Raw genomic sequence first — 16,455 nt, forward strand, 5'->3', positions numbered from 1 at the left:
GCACCACCGGAGCCAAAGCCGCTCGGGCTCAGGTGAGGATTAGCTGCGCTGCCGTAGTGGTGCGACGTCACGACGACAGGGCCGCCTGGAGCAGCGCGCGATGGTGCAAGCTCCTTGAAGGCATGCGCGCGCAGACCGCCGTCGCGCGTCGTGCCAAGCACCACCCCCGCCTCTGCCGCACTCCAGCACAGGGAAGTATATCCCGCGCGTGTGTACACCTGACACGAAACCGGCCGCGTCGCCATGCGCACATCCCAGAGCTGCACAATGTCCCGCATTTGCGACGCACCCACCGTGGCGACGTACCGCTGCGAAGGGTGGCACGCCACCTGCTCGGCACTGCAAAGGACACATGGGGCAGCGTTGTCTGTAGTGCGCGCGCAGACAGGGACGCCGAACACCTCGGGCGGCGCGCCGAGGTACGTGACGCCGTCGTGAGAGGCGCGCAGATCGAGCAGCTCCGCGTAGAAGCCGAGCCCATCGAGACGCCGCGCGGCCACAACAGTCAGGTGGGACTGTGGCATCCAATCCAGCGCCGTCACGGGGCCCAGCATTTGCTTTTGCTGAACCACACTGTAGCTGAGGTGGTCTGCGCCCGCGTATGGCACCAGACGAGTCCCACCGACACTGCTGCCGCCGAGCGCGCTGGCCCCTGCAGCGACGCCGCCCACTGGGGGCACAAAAAACAGCTCGTTGGTGTCGTCGTTACTCGTGCTACGGGTCGTGGTAGTGGAACTGCAGCACCTGCCCTCCACCGAGCCCACCACGTACTCGACATCCAGCAGCTGCACCGCGCCGCTCTGCCGGCCCAGGGCGAGTATGGCCGAGTTGCGCGGATCCCATCCGGACGCGGTGACAACGCGGTCCTGACGAGATACTGCTCTACGCATCGGGAGCCCCACCATAGTCGTCGGCACCACCCCTCCGTACACGTCAAGTCCGTCGGTGAAGAATGGACTGGCAGCGCCTGCTAAGCTAGGGCGGCGGCGGCTGTCTGCCACACCACCGCCTCCGGTGCCAGCAGCCACCGCCTCGCCTGCTCTATCTTCATCGCCGCCTTCGCCTCCGTCCTCATCTGACACGATTAGCGGGGCGTTCTGGAGTGAGAGGTCCCCTGCCATGTTCGGTGGTGTGGCGGTCTGCTCACTACTGGCAAAGCTGTTCGCAGGGAAGGTAGTGTTCACCGGTGCGCCAAAGGCTTCGGAAAACGGCCGCGGTGGGTGTGGCGCCGATGACACTACCGTGGCACCGCCACCACCACCGGATGGCCCGCCGTATCCGCCGGTGCCGCGCCGTCGCATCGGCAGCGACGTGGACACCCGCAGAGGGGACAGTGTCGTGGCATCGCTGCGGCCAATCCAGCTGAGACCCTCTGCATTCGCCACAAAGAACAGCACGCAATCTGTGGCGCAGCTGAGAGAGAGGGCAGTGGGTGCAGTGGACACGGCAGCGGCCGAGGCGGTACTGCTGGGGCGAGCACCACCACCGCCGCCGCCGCCACCAGCGCGCCCGGCCAGTGTTTGCGGGCTGCCGGTGTAGTATCCACTATACCCCGCCGCGCTGTTCCCGCTCACGCGACTTGACGACTGCCCCGGGCCGTACTCCTCTGCAAAGGTCGAGGTGGCCCCGGCGGCGGCTAGCGTTGGCGTCGCCCACTCCTGCGGCGACGCGTTCGCTCCACCACGTGAGCTCAAGAGTCGCCCCTCTCCAGCGCCGACACCGCCGCCACAGGGGACTGCATGAAAAGGGACAAGCGGGGCGCCCCAGTGGTACGCGAAGCTGACGTCCTGCCTCTGCTGCTCTTTTTGCAGCCAGTCGTCAGAGGCCGCACAAGTCGCCGACGCGTACCCCACGCCGGTGCGAGGGGGTGGTGGAAAGCGCACGCGTGCTGCTGACGTCGCGAGCGGAGCGGGCAGCCCATAAGCGTCATACCCTCCCGCCCGCACATCTATGCCGCTAGTCGTCGCAGCTGCCACAGAACCGGTGCCTCTGCTAACAGCGGAGAGGCGGCACAGCATGCGCAGGTATTCGCGAGGCACGCATGCCGGTGCACCAGCAAAGTACGGCATTAAATCCGGCGGTACGGGCTTGAGAGACCGGGTAGTTGCGGAGGCGCCGATGCCATCGAAACCGTCATATACGGCGTTGCCCAGCACACCAGACCCTTCCGCTGCCACCGCGCCGCTAGAGGTGAGCGGGAAGACACGGTCGAGAACATAGTAGAGCCGCACCTGGCTCGACGTGGCGGTGGCGTAGATGCCGGTGTCACCGGGCTGCTTGCTCAGCAGCATGTCGCTTGGCGAAGCGAGTGGATGGATGAGCGAGAGAGAAAACGAGAGGGAGGAGCGAGGCAAGCACACCGTAGTCGGCCACCGCGCTCGAGAAGCGGTTGCAAACGGGCAGCCGACTGCACAGGCAAGGTAATGCAGCGAGCAGAAGAGGTGCGGGAGAGAGGGGGTGTGCGTGCGAAGTGGGGGGGGGCAAGAGGCGCACGCACACGCACTCGCAAGCACCGAGAGAGAGAACAGGGGGGTAAAGAGCCAGGCGGTAATCGTTGGAGGAAGCCACAGAACAGCATAATAACAAAGAGAGCAGGATGACGGAGAGGGGGAGGTGCCACACACGCGCGCAAGCCCGTTCAAAAGGAAAAACGTGTGCGTGCGTGGGTTATCTCGGCGCTTGCGTTGTTCAAGATGTATGGTATGCCCCTATCTGTGTGCGTGTGGCTGATGATGATCGTGTTGGTAGCGGTGATAGGAACGGTGGTGGTTTACGGCAGGAGAAGGAAAGATGTGCGGGGAGTAGGGAAGGGCATAGTAAGGCGTGTAGAGAGAGAGCGGTACTGCAATGAAGCAGTGCTTTCTTAGCGTTGTGGAGTAATGGCACGCAGAGAAGTGGCGACCGGAGGGAGAGGGAGGGTGGCCGCGCGACTCGGCACGCCCTCAGGGCGCTGTGACGAAGTCGCGGTAACTGCGCTCGCAGGCTGCGCTGGTCCCCTTATCAGTGTGAGGAGAGTAGCTCGACACTCCACCAGCACCGGCACGGCTTGCGCAGCAACCAGTAAAGATGCGTGCACGCCCCGTGCGGGCCCTTTTTTCCCCTCCTGTCTCTCTGTTCAACCAAAATGGTGGCGTGCTGCGCATGTAAGCAACCTACTGCCTTCCCGCCCCCTCTCTGTCGGTCTCTCTGATCCTACGCTCCCCCTACCCCGCCACCCGCTCTTCTCCGTTCGCGCAGGGTCGTACTACACCTTCTCCGCACAGTGAACATACATATCAACGACAGCAGCACGCAGCAAGCAACACGACGAGCACCACGGTTGGGGCACGCCGAGAAGGCGAAGGGAGTGATGTGAGGGACAGCCTTGGGGAGACGAGGAGCCGAAATAGAAAGAAAGGACTCACAGGCGATAGAGCGACATGCAGTAATAGAAAAAAACAAGGGCGTTCACACCAGCACGCATACATCCAATACACGGACAGCAACCAGGAACACCGCAGAGGAGGCGGGGCAACGACGACGACGAGGACGACAAAAAGTAAGCAATGAACGAAATACGCGTATCACTTTACACGTGAGAGACAAGCACAGCACCGCAATGCACGACCAAACATTACTCGGACCTGCACAGTTGATTCCCACCGGCCGACCAACCCAACGCCTCACCCCACCCCCACTCGCCCCGTCGGCGCGCACATATCCCACAAATCTTCAGGGCCGACCAGTGGTGGCGCGTATTAAGGAGCATGAAACCAGAGGGGAAGGAGAAGGCGAAGATGCGGAAGGGAGGAAGCGGCGCAGCACACAGCCGAAGGAGCGACGCCGCCTACCCTCCGTATACACAGGCACCACAAACTCATATACATGTAAGATGGTGAAGGCGTGCCTTGCACAGTCATTGCTGACGACTGTCCATCGCTCTCTCTCCCTTCCTCTAAACCCCTTTTCACGCCTGCAAGAGTGAGCTCGTCGAGCCCCCCAACAGAGCGAAAAATGTTTTCTTTTCTCCTCGTTGCCCTCTTTGCACGCCCAGCTCGTCCGTGCACGCTCCTTCCCCGGGGCGATGGCAGTGCGGCAGGGTCGGCGGCACGATCGGGGGGAAGGGAGGGTTTGCTCTCTCGCTTCTCAGGCGCCAGCGCGATCGCTATTCTGCCTGCCACGACCCCTCCTCGTTTGCAGTTGCTTTACGACGGGTTTCCCGGCGACCTCACGGCCGCCCTCCTCCCCCTTTTCTCCCCCGCCATTTCCGCTGCCCGGCGGCTTCCGAGTAAGCCCCGCCCATCCGACCCCGCCCACTCTTCATGTCTCCACACGGTGAGACGGGAAGCTGGGGCGGAAGGGCGGGTGGCTCCGCACTCTCGTCCGTGCATGCACAAGCGCAGGCGGTGCGCGCGCGCCGACACGCCCTTGTATGAAAAAGGTGCGCTCTGTGCCATCCCGGTATGGCCCTCGGTGTAAGCGGCTCGGCCGCACCCCCCCTCCCCAAAGAGGTCGGGCCGACTGGGACGAATGTGCCGACTCGCTTAATGGGCTGCGTGCAACACCCCCCTCGCCCCCTTCCCCCTCACGCACGAAAGAAGAGCGGCACCCAAAGCAGCCAGCGCCACGGAGCACTGAAGTCATGCAGAGTGGGGAAGGGAGACACGACGAAAGGATACGAGCGAAAGCGATGCCGCCTCTGATGCTCAGCCAACACGATTGCAACGAAGAGGCGACGAGTCATTACGCACGCAGACACACACACACACACACACGCGTGTGCCCGTACGCACCTCCCTTTCGTCACATACACACACATGCGCCCATCAGGCGCATTTCGCTTCCTGGCCCCTTTACTCGGCGCCTGTGCTCATGCACACCCACGTATCCTCCTCCGTTGCCGCCGAGATCATGTCGCCGCTGGTGCTATGCGTGGAAGAGGTGGCCTCGCTATCTTTCTGGTCCAGGGGTGGGGCCGCTGCGGTGGGGGCTAACGGCATAGCTGACGCTCCACTTCCGGCAGAAGACGCGGCAGCGGCAGTCCCAGTGGGAGTGGCAGGGGCTGGATCGGTGTCGCGGGCAGCCATCAGCGCTGTCGCCAAGGTCACCTCCGTCTTTTCCGCAGGAGTTATCGGAGCCGAGGACAGCGCCGGTGTCAAGAGCTCTGCTGGCACCTCGATCCCTTGAGCCTCCAACGCGCTGGCGAGCTGAACAACGCGCCGCCGCTCCTGACGAAGAGCCTCCTGCAGCTCTTGCACCGTCGACTCGAGGCCCGCGATCTGCTGCCTCGTGCTGCTGTAGTGCACGAGGTCCTTTGGGTCCACGTTGGCACCATCCTCGCTGAACTCATCCATCCCCTCGCCATCGGCGCCGCTGCAGCGCGATGCCTCGACCGTCACGACGCTGTTCAGCGCGTTGTCGATACCCATCACGAAGCCAGTGGCTGCCGTCATCACGCGCTTCGCAAACAGCGGCACGACGGCAAAGTCGTCTTCGTCGGTGCTCTGTCGACTCCTATCGTTCACCTGCGGCGACGACGACGGCGTTGGAGGGGCCGATGGAGACGCCGGCGATGCCGCCGCCGAGGTGCTCGCGGAGGCCTTTTGGTGAGGGGCAGCGCCGCGGCGCTGCGACTCCGACACACGGAGCTGCGTCAAGCGGAAAAAGTAGCGGTCAAAAAACTCGTCCTCGCTGATGCGGCCGCGCGCTGGTGTCATCGCCGAGGAAGGGGAGGAAACCTGTGACCGCTCGCCAGTTGCGGCAACCGGCACGGGGCTCCTGCTCTCACCCTCTCCACGCCTCGCAGCAAAGGACGGGTCCGTCTGCCACCGCCTCGCATCCGGTGATGCCGAGACGCTGGAGCGCGGGCTCACCGCGTCGCCCACGAGCGACATGTAGCACTTCAGCACCACCTCGTTGTAGTCCAGCAGCCGCTGGCGGGTCTCTTCCATCGGCTCATCGGGGTACTCGACGGTGCGGCGGTTGGGCGTCATGCCAGGCGGCGGAAGGCGCCCCGGCGTCCCAGCAGGAGAGCCACCCTCCGACTTGGTGGTGGTGCCGCCTGCCGCCATGTACTGCTGGCGGCGGAGCGCGTTCGCGCTGCTGAGAGGACTTCCCTTTATCCACGCTGCGAACGCCGCCTTCTCCTCTGGCTGAATGGGCAGCGTGTATGTCGCCTCCGTGTCCTGTAAGCGCCGCAGCAGGGCATTGGACAGTGGCATTTCCGCGACCGCCTTTCCGAGAGCCTCGTCGCCGGCGTATACGTCGCCGCGGCCCACGACGTTGGCGGCGATGTGCTCGAGATAGCCCATAAACCCCACCGACTCGGACTTGAACGCCTCGGCGAAGTCGGAAAAGTCCTGCGAGAGCATCGACCACATATTTGATCGTCGTTGTTTTCCACCTCTTGAGCGGATCTGTATGAATGGATGGTGTTGCGCCACGGCGGTTGCTCGTCCCTGTCTCTCTCCTTGACCGTGTAGCTGCTGTCGCCTCAGCTTGTGCCGCACACCGACAGACGCACTCAATGACGCCAGAGCCCCTTTACCGAGGGGGCAAAACAGGTAAGAGCGCCTCGCCAAGCGACGACTACCCCACGTGAGAGAAGGCCCGCCTGCTGTCCCCGCTGCTGCTAAGGGGGAGGTGCGGGTGGGTGAGAGCCAGTGCGCGGTGGTCGAAATAGAGAAGGGAGCAAAGGAGGGGGGAGATATAAGAAGATAAATATGTATATATGCGTATGTGTGTTTGTGGGTAGGTGGGCGAGTGTCAGTGGTGCAGTCAGGTCACTGGTGAATGGGGACGGAGACAGTACGAAGTGTATCAGCGGCAACAACGGCTTGAACGCAGGGAGGGGAGAAACAGGCAGAGAAATCAGCTGCGTTATCCGTGTGGGTGGCATGGATGTGAGCGAGGGCGAAGGACAGATGGGAGGGAGAGAGAGGTAGATATGACGTGCTGGATAGACAGACGGGCGTGCATACGCACAAATACATGTATACATGTATGCTGCAATACGCCCATGCATGCGAGTCGAGTCCACGCCCATGCACTCTCCTCAGAGCGAGCACGAAAAAAAAAAGAGGAGGCAGCACACGTAGCGCACGACCATGATGCATGTGATACGCAAGCGCCGTGGGGAAAAGGGGGAGGGAGCCTCGAACACGTTGCATCGCTCTTCCCCCTCCAACACGCACCCACCGAGCCTAGTGGAGGACGCTGTGCAAAGCCCTCGTGCCCGCTCGTCCCTCACCTCCTCTTTCACCCTTACGAGGGCGGAAACGCATACGCGCACGCACACGTAGAGGGGGGAGGGGGGTAGCGCGCTCTTGATATTTCTCGATCACCGGATTCTGCCAACATGTCTGTTATCCAGTCTGAAACGCGTACGAAAGTGCGTGCGCTGCTGACATCACCGCAGCAACAACAGCCATCACATCTGCGGACCGCAACCGTCCACCCCTCCCACACACACACGTCCTACTGGAGTGACGCGGGAGGCTATGCCGAGTAGACGTATGCGTTGTCCTTACCCCGTACCATAAAGCCGCGCTCGATCATCTTGTCAATCGCCTTCTTTAACACTGCCGTTGTCACCGGAAACGGCACCCGCGCTGCTACGGCGCTCGCCAAGTCTATGCGCGTCATGGTGCGTTGCGCCTTAAGGCAACTCACGATGGCCACCTCCACCAGATGGCCGCCATTGTCGGCGGTGCGTCCGCCGCGGCTGGGGCCGTCGAGGCCGGCAGACGCCGTGGTGCGCATGCGCGTCTGAAAGGGAATGCGCACCTTGCTCGTGGCAGACGTGAAGCCCAGGTTCAGCTGCAGCAAGTCTGTGGCAGCTAACGTGCAGCCGGCGGATGCACCCGCGGCGGTGCCTGGCGAGGAGGACTGCGGTGACGCACATGACGCGGCCGCTTCCTCGACCCTCGCAGCGCTCTCGTCGTCCTCGTTGTCAAGCTCCGCAGACGTGCGCTGCGCCCCATCGCCGGAAGGCGGCGACGAGGCGGCCTCCGCGCGCAGGACAAGGCGGAATCGCGGATGGCAAAGTCCTTGCAGCGACCCCAGGAGCTCTGTGTTGGCTATATCCATCCCCACAGCGTCGCACAGTGCCTTGGCTGTGATGGAGGTGACACCGCGGTCGTAGAGCGCGTCCAGCTGCATGAGCAGCACGCACTGCGTGTACGTGCCGGTGAGCGTCAGCGTGGAGCTCTGCGGTGTGAGCCGCACGACCAGGGTCGCGTGGCTCAGGGGGTGCTGCCAGCTGAGGTGGCGGTTCGGGAACCGGCCGGTGTAGAACTTCTCCACTAGTTGCGTGATGGCCCGCACGGCAGGTGGTACGTAAAAGTTGCTGGGCATTGACGGGCATTCGGGCCAGTAGCTCTGCGTCAGGATGAAGAGGTGCGCATCAAGGCTCTTCGCCTCCGGCACGAGTCGACCCACCGCCGAGGTTTCAGCGCCTTCCTCGCCGGACGGCTGCTGCTGCTGCTGCTGCAGCGACCGCTCCTGCTCCTGTACCCACGTGTTGTACTGTGTCGTCAGCTCCGTCGACGAGGTCAGATCAGTCAGCATACCCTCAAACTTGGAGGTGAAGGAGAGGCCGCAAATGTCGCGCAGGAAGCCAATAAATGTGTTTTCAGCGGTGCTGTTCAGCTTGCGGTGTGCATGCAGGCAGCGCCTGGCAAAGTCGCGCCAGTAGGCCGCCTCGAACAGGTCCTTTTTGGGGTGGTAGGAGTAGATGTGCGCGATGCGGCGCAGCACCGACGTCGCTTCCCTCACTCCCGTCGGAAGCGGCGCGGCGTGATGCAGTGCGGCCGCACCCATCACGGCGTCGCCCTCCGCCGCGTCCTCCACCTCCGTCGGCTCCTCCCTCCCCGACGAAGCACCTTCGTCCTCCTCAGCCCGTGTGAGGTCGGGTGAAGGTGCCGCAACGGGAGGCCGCGACGACGGCGAAGTCCCCTCGGGGCGTGGCCGGCGCAGCGGCGACGACGACACGTCCTCCTCGTCATCGTTGTCGTCATCTCCGTTCTTCTCTAGCGCCACCGGCGGCGTCGGTTTTGAAGAGCCAACCGGCACGTGCCCCACCTCGACCTCCCTCATAATCGCATCCTGGTAGGCGGCAAGCTGCTCCGAGAAGGCCTGTGGGTAGGCCTCAAGGATTGTCTGCAGGTCCTCGTGCAGCGCCACTTTGAAATCCCTCTCGCACTCCGAAAAGCACTTCGCTACGGTGCGGCTGCCTTGCTCCAGCAGACCAAGTAGGTGCCGTACTGCCAGGAACGGCCGCTCGCACGGAGGCACCAGAGCCGCAGCGGGTGTGCCCTTGGTCGACGACGGCACCAGCTCCTCCATGATTCGTTGGCCGCAGTCCATCAGGTACTCGTGAAATAAATCGGCGACAAGCGGAGAGCTGCGCACCCGCGCACTGACAGAGAGCAGCCGCCACGCCAAACGCAGCGAGCGGTACTCCTGCCGCTCCATGAGGGCAACGAAATCGCGCTTGAGCACCTCGCTACCCACCGTGCTGATCAGCGACCCTTGAATCGCCTCCTCCAGCATCAGTGATGTCCCGGGGTGAAGCAGGGATGCCGACATCGGCCCGACATGCCTAAGAACGAAGTCGCAAAAACGGAAAAATACTCTTGCGTTGACGTTCTCAGCCCATAAGCGGTGCGCAACCTCCTCGTAGTGGCCTCGCACAACGCGCACCACTGTCGGCTCCACTCGCGTTGTGTATTGCTGAGTGGCGAGGGTGAGCTGAGTGAAGAGGCGTAGCAGACGCTGCCGGAGCGGTTTGTCGAGGGAGGCGAGAGAAGGCGGGCACGCTAGTGCAGCGAGCGGAGTCGCATCCGCGCTCGGGAGCGGCGGCGCGGAAGCTACCGACTGCTCTGAGTCCGCAAGAGAAGCTGCTGCACGCTTGTCCGGCAGCGCCGCCGCATAAGACATGCGCGCAGAGCGGGACGCTGAGAGAAGCGCCGCCGTATCGGCCGTCAGCTCCGCCTTTAGCACGGCCACGTATCCTGCTAGTGCTGTGTCACAGAGCTCCGGGTAGCCGCTGAAAACCTCACGAATCTCTTGCGTGGCGGCAGCGATCAGGGAACGCGGCATGGCGCTGCCGACTTGCATCGAGCACCACTGGTCTGCGTAGACCCACACAGACGACAGCTCCGCCAGGCCCTGCTGCAGTCGCTCCCAGTAGGTGACAAGCTGTGCCAGAATTTGAACCACGCCCAGCGTCGCGTTCGCCGACAGCGCCGTGGCCTCCTCGTCGCTCTCTGTGTCGTCGTTTGCCATTCCTTCCGGGGTGCCAGCGCCGGGCGGCAGCTGCTGCTGCTGCGCCATCAGCACCTCCACGCAGCGCTGTGCATACGCCCGCGCGGCGGCTTGCAGCGACTCCACCAGGGGAGCGCAGAGATCGCTGTCCACAAGGGCTCGCACGCTGCGCAGCACCGCCTCGGGCGAGTAGCTGCAAAAGCGCCGCTGCGGCATCGTGCAGTCGTACGCCATGTCAAGGACAGCGTGCAGCATGGCCTTGGCGGCGGCCTCATCTTGCATCTGTATGGATGCGCGTGAGGAGCATGACGGCGATGGTGGGGACGACGCGGAGTGTGCCTTACCCGGTGCCTGCTGCTGCCGCACCGGCGGCGGCTCGGGCAGCAGCGTCACCTGAAAGGAAGGCAAAGGGGGGCGGGGGAACATCGTCATTCTGATACCTGTGAGAGGGCAAAGCGCCACAAGCGCGGTCGACTTGCCTGACGTGCGCGGAGACGCTCACCGCAAGTGTGCACGGCTGCGCGTGTCGAGGTGTTCGCTGCGTCGGACGTGTCCAGAAAAGCATAACGGCAAGGAGAAGCGAAAGGAGGGGAAACGGAGAGAGAGATGCCGCGGAATGGTAATGAGGGAGGGGAGGGGGGATACACCGACAGAGAGACACGCACACGCACACATACCCACATGCGATACAGCCACATCAACGCCGGTGATGTCCATGATGGCAAGCAGCTGATACGCAAAGAGCCAGACGCGCGCAAACGCACCGCATACTCCACAGAAGGTGAGGGGGTAGGGGAGTGGGCTCGGGAGTCGATGCGCGACGGAAAACTAAGATGTTGTGCCTTTACCTTGAATACAGATCGCGCACCCGTTGCTACCTGCCGCGTCGAGCACTTCTCTATTAGCCGTTTCTGTATGGCTCCTGCATCGGGGCGGCTGTCCCCTCTGCGCTTGCCGTATCACTCTTGCTTCTGCAGATTCTGAGAGAGCGAGCGAGCAACGCACGTAGACGCCCGCACATGCACATGCGTGAAGCATGACATCACCACACGCAGAATGACAAGCCCACAGTAGAGAAACAACGGCACACACACGCTACACGGCCTCAGCGCGTGCAATGGTGAGAGGGGGTAAAGAAGCATCAATGCCTCTGCTTGCGACACACAGAGAAGAAAACGCCTGCGATACTGAAGAGACGGGGAGCCGCATTTCTTCGAAGCAGAGAAGAGATGAGGTCTGTCCCGCGCGTGGAAAGACACCTCTGAGCCCTTTGAGGCGCAAACACACACACACACACACATGAATGCGCGTTCTCCTCTCTCCACCCTCTTACGCAGACATCATCCCCAGCAGGATGGCCTGGTAGTTGGCCGCCTCCTCCGTCATCATCTTGGTGCGCGCCACGGAGCACAGGGCGCGAAGCTCGTCGTCAGAGGTGAAGATCTGCGTCAGGAGGTACACGAGCACGTGGAAGTCGGCGATCGTCTCGGCAAATGACATGCTCTTCCGCTTTGGATCGCGGATGTAGTTGCGCAGGTTCTGCAGAACCGGCGGCGGCATGCCTGGCCGCGAGAGTCGCATGAAGGCTCCACGGACGATGGGCGACTCGAACTGCTGCACTGCGATGTAGCTCGTGAACCAGCGCGTATCGATCTCGGTGCTCGGCGCCTTCGTGACAAAGCGCTGGTGCCCGCGTGGATCGGTGTCCGTCTGGGCCACCTCCAACGCCATTGTGCAATGCACCTGCCGCGCCTGCTCCACGTCCTGCAGCGCCGCCTCGCCACCCGAGGACTCCTGCAGCACCCCAAGACGGTAAAGGTGGACGCACTGCGGCGACGTCTGCCAGGCTTGGCAGGAGACGACGATGGTCGGCTCTAGTGTTGGACCGCTCGACGCCGCCGCGGAGCCGGTGGGGAGCTCACCCGGCGCGCTTGTCGTGCCTCCGCTCTTCGTCGATGGCATGGCTGCCGGTGCCACGGTGAGCAAGGCGCACTCGTCACCGTAGCGAGACTGCTCCTTGGCGCACAGCAGCAGCTCGCGGAAGTTCAGCAAGATGTGCTCCGGGTCGCGCATCGGATGCGTACACGCCACCCCGACGCGCCGCAGACCCAGTGCCTTGGCGATCTTCTCTACCTTGTCCAAGTGCGCGTCCGGGAGGGGCTCGAAGGTGTAGGTGCTGCCGTGCTGCTCCGGCTCGTAGACGGCGTGCACTTCGATCGTGTGCGTGGCGTCATCGTAGAGGCCGTAGAGGATGGCGTAGCGCTGCAGCTTCCAATCCATCTGAGCCACGAAGCTCTGGAAGATGTTGATGGACTGTGCGTCCACCTTCACCAGTTGCGTGCGACTGGGCACCCACTTCACGCGTGTCTGGTCAATGGCCGCCATGAGCTGTGACGACGAGATGACGTTGGAGGTGACGACAGAGCCGCCGATAAGCTTCTTCTTGTCGAGGTCGTGGAAGAGCCCTGAGGCAGGGCACACGTTGGCGGAGTAGGTGGGCTGCTGGCACGCGTCGCACTTGCGCACCTCTGGTGTGTTGCCTTCTCTCTTGGCGGCCTCGAAGCGCCGGCGCTGCTCCTCTCTCAGCAGCCCCAGGGAGTCATTAGCGGACATGTTGCCACCCCGCACACGCGTACGTGTGTGTGTGTGTTAATCGGCAGCGATTCCCTCCGTCCCTCCTCGACAGGGGAGAACCGCAGCGAAAATATCGAAGATCAAACTCCCGCCAAAGATGAGTGGCAACCGAAACGCGGACAAGGTACGCAGCAGGAGCAGCAGCGATGGAAACAGGAGGGTCTAACGGCGCGTGCGCACGCTGCGACTGACTCCGCGGTCGCGCCAACGCCTCTTCTCTGTCGGAGCGTATCGAGGGTGCACCCGCGTGGATGGCGATAAATGACGGCTTCTTCGCTCTGCTTCGGCGATTCGTCCACGCCCCGATGGCTCGTCCTGCGCGCGCTCTTGCGGATGAGGAACACTTCTTGCACGGGGAATGGAAAAGGGTGAGGAAGCACAAGCGGACAAGAGAGAGAGAGGGTTACACGGTGCGTGTGCGCAGGAGGGGGAGGGGGGTAGGAGCGGGACAGAAACGGGAGAGCAGGTGCCGGTAAAGGAAAGGGAGAGAGCGCGGTAGCATGGAGCACACCACCGGCGACGGTAGCTTTTCCTGTCCATGCGTGTGTTCGCGTCTACGTGGAGCAAAGGGAAGGGGGGGCGAGGAAGGGCAAGGCAGCCGCACAACGCCATAACGGAGTTCACGGTGTGCTGAGGGGCCAGCACCGCCCTTCACCCACTCTTACGGAAAGAGGTGTGGCGTGCTATGGAGATTCCCCGCCTTCCTTCGCGTGATCACCCTTGTTGCTCAAGCGCTCTTCGTGCTATGTGCGCGAGCCTGTGTGTGCATTTTCATTTAAATTCGGTGCGGCATTCACCGGCGCGCACTTGCCTTGGTGTGTTTATGGCTGTGTGAAGTCTTCCGTCACAGACCTGGTTGAGAGGACTCCTCCTTCCCTCTCCCGCAGCACCGCAGCACACATGAGCGCACCTTCAGAACTCGATGTAGTGCTCATCATCCTTCCTGAAAAGAGTGCGGCGGCCGAGCAAGGACAGCGTCAGCTTTAGCCCCTCCCGCATAATGCGCCGATGCGGATCGAGCACAACGCCGCTGCTATCCTTGCCCTCATCGGTTCGCGCACACTTCGTGGAGGGAAAGGCAAGTCTGCTGCTACCGCTGTTGCGCTGGACTTTCATGGAGCCAGGCCCCTCAGCATCGCCGGTCTCGCCACCGCCGCGCACGTCGACATGGATGAGGAAGTCGTCGTCATCGTAGTCATCGCCGAGGACGTCCACAGCATCGTCGTCGTCTCCACCTCGGCCGCCGCCACCACCACCAAAGACCTCCTCTTCTAGGCCGCGGCGCCGTTTCAGTATCGTCGCGATGCTCTGCGGCACCAGCACACGCGCGTGCTGCGCGGCGTGGTCGGCAATCTCAGCAATACTGCGAAATCCAAAGGTGGCAGCGATGCCGCGGCCTTCGCCGTGCACGCGCTCCGGCCCGCCCCTGGCAGTCCCGTCGGCCTCCTTGAACAGCTGTGAAGCTCCTGTGGCTGCATCTTGTGACGCAGCAGCCGTGTCAGCCTCGCCGCCCCCGCCTTGGGCTTGCAGCTTCCAGCAGGTCTCCATGAACGCCATAGCCGGCAACACCACATCTTCTTGCCAGTGTTTCGACAAAATTGGCAGCCACGCATCCACGACGTCATTCTTCGTGAGCAACTGCCGGCTCAAGTCCTTCATCGAGAATGTGACCTGAGCATCTTCGGTGCAGGCAATAATGACCTCATCGCAGAGAGACGGTATAAAGAAGTACACGTAGTCCTCCGGCGCGAGGGTGTAGCGGGCGAGGTAGAGCGCCAAGGCGCGAACGACGCGGCGAGGGTGACGCGCAAAGTGCCGGCACACGTCATCCATCGTGAGCCCGAGTCGCCAGCACAGCCCCATCGCCAGCAGAAACGGGCTCGCCTCCTCGTTGTCGTCAAAGACACCTGCGTAGCGCACGTTCTGCTCGCAGTAGCGTAGCACCGCCTTCACGTTCTGCTCGTGCTGCTCGAAAGCCGTGAAGAGTCGGCCGCCATTTGGCGCGGCGCCAGAGCGTCGCACCTGCTCCACCAGCTCATCTGTGAGCTTCGACTCGAGCACACCCCACAGCTCAGCATCGAAGTTGAGGTGCGACCTGAGCAGCTCCCGCTTCTGCAGCACTTGGCTTGGCACGATGGCGGCGGCGTGACCAGTGGAGACAAAGTAGTTAAGCAGGCGGCAGGCATGGGGCAGAGAAATGTAGGCATTGCGGAGGCACAGCATGTGCAGCTGCGCGGCGACGCGCGAGTCCGTTACGCAGAGCAGCAGGTACGTGTTAGCGGAGGAAGTCGATGGCGCTGATGGTGAAGATGCCCCAGCAGCAGCGGAAGCGGCTGCAGTGGCCGAAGAGGAGGGCGCGCCCGCCACGCGCACCGACTGCTGTATCGATGCTACCTCCTCCAGACTGAGCGCTGTTGTCGGCTTCACCTGCACAAAAGTCAGCTCGGACGGAGGGGGCGGCACGCCACCGCCACTGGTGCCACCATAGCTTGCAGGAAGGGCAATGCGGCCGAAATGAGCCATGCGCCGTGACACAATTTCCATGCCTCGGCGCACATCTGTCTTCATGCACGCGGTGAGCTCCCTGTTGGCGTGCACGTGTCGACGCACCTCGGCTGTGCAAACGCCGTAGAGCTCATTTTGGATGCGTAGCAGGGCTGATGGTCGCACAGCCCAGCCGTGTGTCGCAGCACCGCCGGTTCCACTGCTGGCGTGGCTGGTTGTGTTGTCTGGCCAATCTGACTCCGCAGAAGTAGGGGGCGCAGAGAACTCGGCCGGTGACCGTGTTGCCACCGCCGCCGCCGCCTCTTGCGCACTCTCCAGCACGTGGGAGACACTCTGGGGCGGTACCTCAAGAATGAAGTCGGGGCCGCAAAACACGTGCGGCTCCATTGCGCCACAGCGATGTCCCTTACCTTTTCCGTGTTCTTTCTCGCTTCGCCGACGTTCAGCGTCGCTGCGGCCGTCGGACGGAGCGGCAAGGCCGGAGAGTGACGGAAGAACCTGTCACAAGGGCAAGGATGAAGTCGCCTCCGTTGCCTGGGCGTGTGCGTGCGTCGGTGTCACTCTCAAGCGTCCGCTCCCGCCCGCCTGCGGAACAACGAAGAAAAGTATGTGCAACAACTCGACACAGGCGAGGCGGAGAAGTGCGGGTGCTGTGCTGCGTGAGTGCGGGTTGGCGGGGGGGGGCTCGATTTGTGCGCCTCACACACCCTTATCGTCCTGCCCTTTTCCTTTCCTCCGTGCGTTTATCACATGCACGGAAAGAAAGATGCCGGGGGCGGGGGTTGTGCAAGGTCGTGGCCGAGAGAACGAGAAGGGCAGACACGCACAAGCCAGAGATGGCGCGTGAGGAGAGGGACGGGGGAAGCGCAGAGGCAGACATGAGTGGAGAGAACACAGAAAGGGAACGAGGTGTGTGCGACAGTGCGCACATCATCAAGTCCGGCGTGCACAGAGCGCAAGCTCGCTTGGTCGTGAGCTGCCCGCCTACAAGATTGGCGGTGCGGTCCGTTCGAATGCCGCCGCTCACCTCCGCGCCCGAGCGCAGGTTCCGTTCTGTCATTTCACGGCGCT

The 16,455-nt window shown here is 62.9% G+C and overlaps 5 protein-coding genes across 5 annotated transcripts; all 5 read right to left on the reverse strand.

Annotated features, from left to right (window-relative positions):
* Nucleotides 1-2: 2 nt before the first annotated feature.
* Nucleotides 3-2,291, reverse strand: LINJ_25_1290 (conserved hypothetical protein; the record flags this gene model as incomplete). Its single annotated transcript, XM_001466124.2, has 1 exon — nucleotides 3-2,291. A coding segment is annotated over one exon (2,289 nt), but the record flags the coding sequence as incomplete, so codon positions are not given.
* A 2,541-nt stretch (nucleotides 2,292-4,832) lies between these two features.
* Nucleotides 4,833-6,359, reverse strand: LINJ_25_1300 (conserved hypothetical protein; the record flags this gene model as incomplete). The annotated part of the gene is made up of 1 exon (XM_001466125.1): nucleotides 4,833-6,359. The coding sequence occupies one exon, from the start codon at nucleotides 6,357-6,359 to the stop codon at nucleotides 4,833-4,835; it is 1,527 nt and encodes a 508-aa protein (XP_001466162.1).
* Nucleotides 6,360-7,476: 1,117 nt separating this feature from the next.
* On the reverse strand, nucleotides 7,477-10,677 carry LINJ_25_1310 (conserved hypothetical protein; the record flags this gene model as incomplete). The annotated part of the gene is made up of 1 exon (XM_001466126.2): nucleotides 7,477-10,677. The coding sequence occupies one exon, from the start codon at nucleotides 10,675-10,677 to the stop codon at nucleotides 7,477-7,479; it is 3,201 nt and encodes a 1,066-aa protein (XP_001466163.2).
* Nucleotides 10,678-11,574: 897 nt separating this feature from the next.
* On the reverse strand, nucleotides 11,575-12,318 carry LINJ_25_1320 (conserved hypothetical protein; the record flags this gene model as incomplete). Its single annotated transcript, XM_001466127.1, has 1 exon — nucleotides 11,575-12,318. One exon carries the CDS (start codon nucleotides 12,316-12,318, stop codon nucleotides 11,575-11,577), a length of 744 nt encoding a protein of 247 aa, XP_001466164.1.
* A 1,473-nt stretch (nucleotides 12,319-13,791) lies between these two features.
* On the reverse strand, nucleotides 13,792-15,771 carry LINJ_25_1330 (conserved hypothetical protein; the record flags this gene model as incomplete). The annotated part of the gene is made up of 1 exon (XM_001466128.1): nucleotides 13,792-15,771. The coding sequence occupies one exon, from the start codon at nucleotides 15,769-15,771 to the stop codon at nucleotides 13,792-13,794; it is 1,980 nt and encodes a 659-aa protein (XP_001466165.1).
* Between the last annotated feature and the right edge of the window lie 684 nt (nucleotides 15,772-16,455).

Source organism: Leishmania infantum, chromosome 25 (genome assembly GCF_000002875.2).
Source record: "Leishmania infantum JPCM5 genome chromosome 25".
Lineage (NCBI taxonomy): Eukaryota > Euglenozoa > Kinetoplastea > Trypanosomatida > Trypanosomatidae > Leishmania > Leishmania infantum.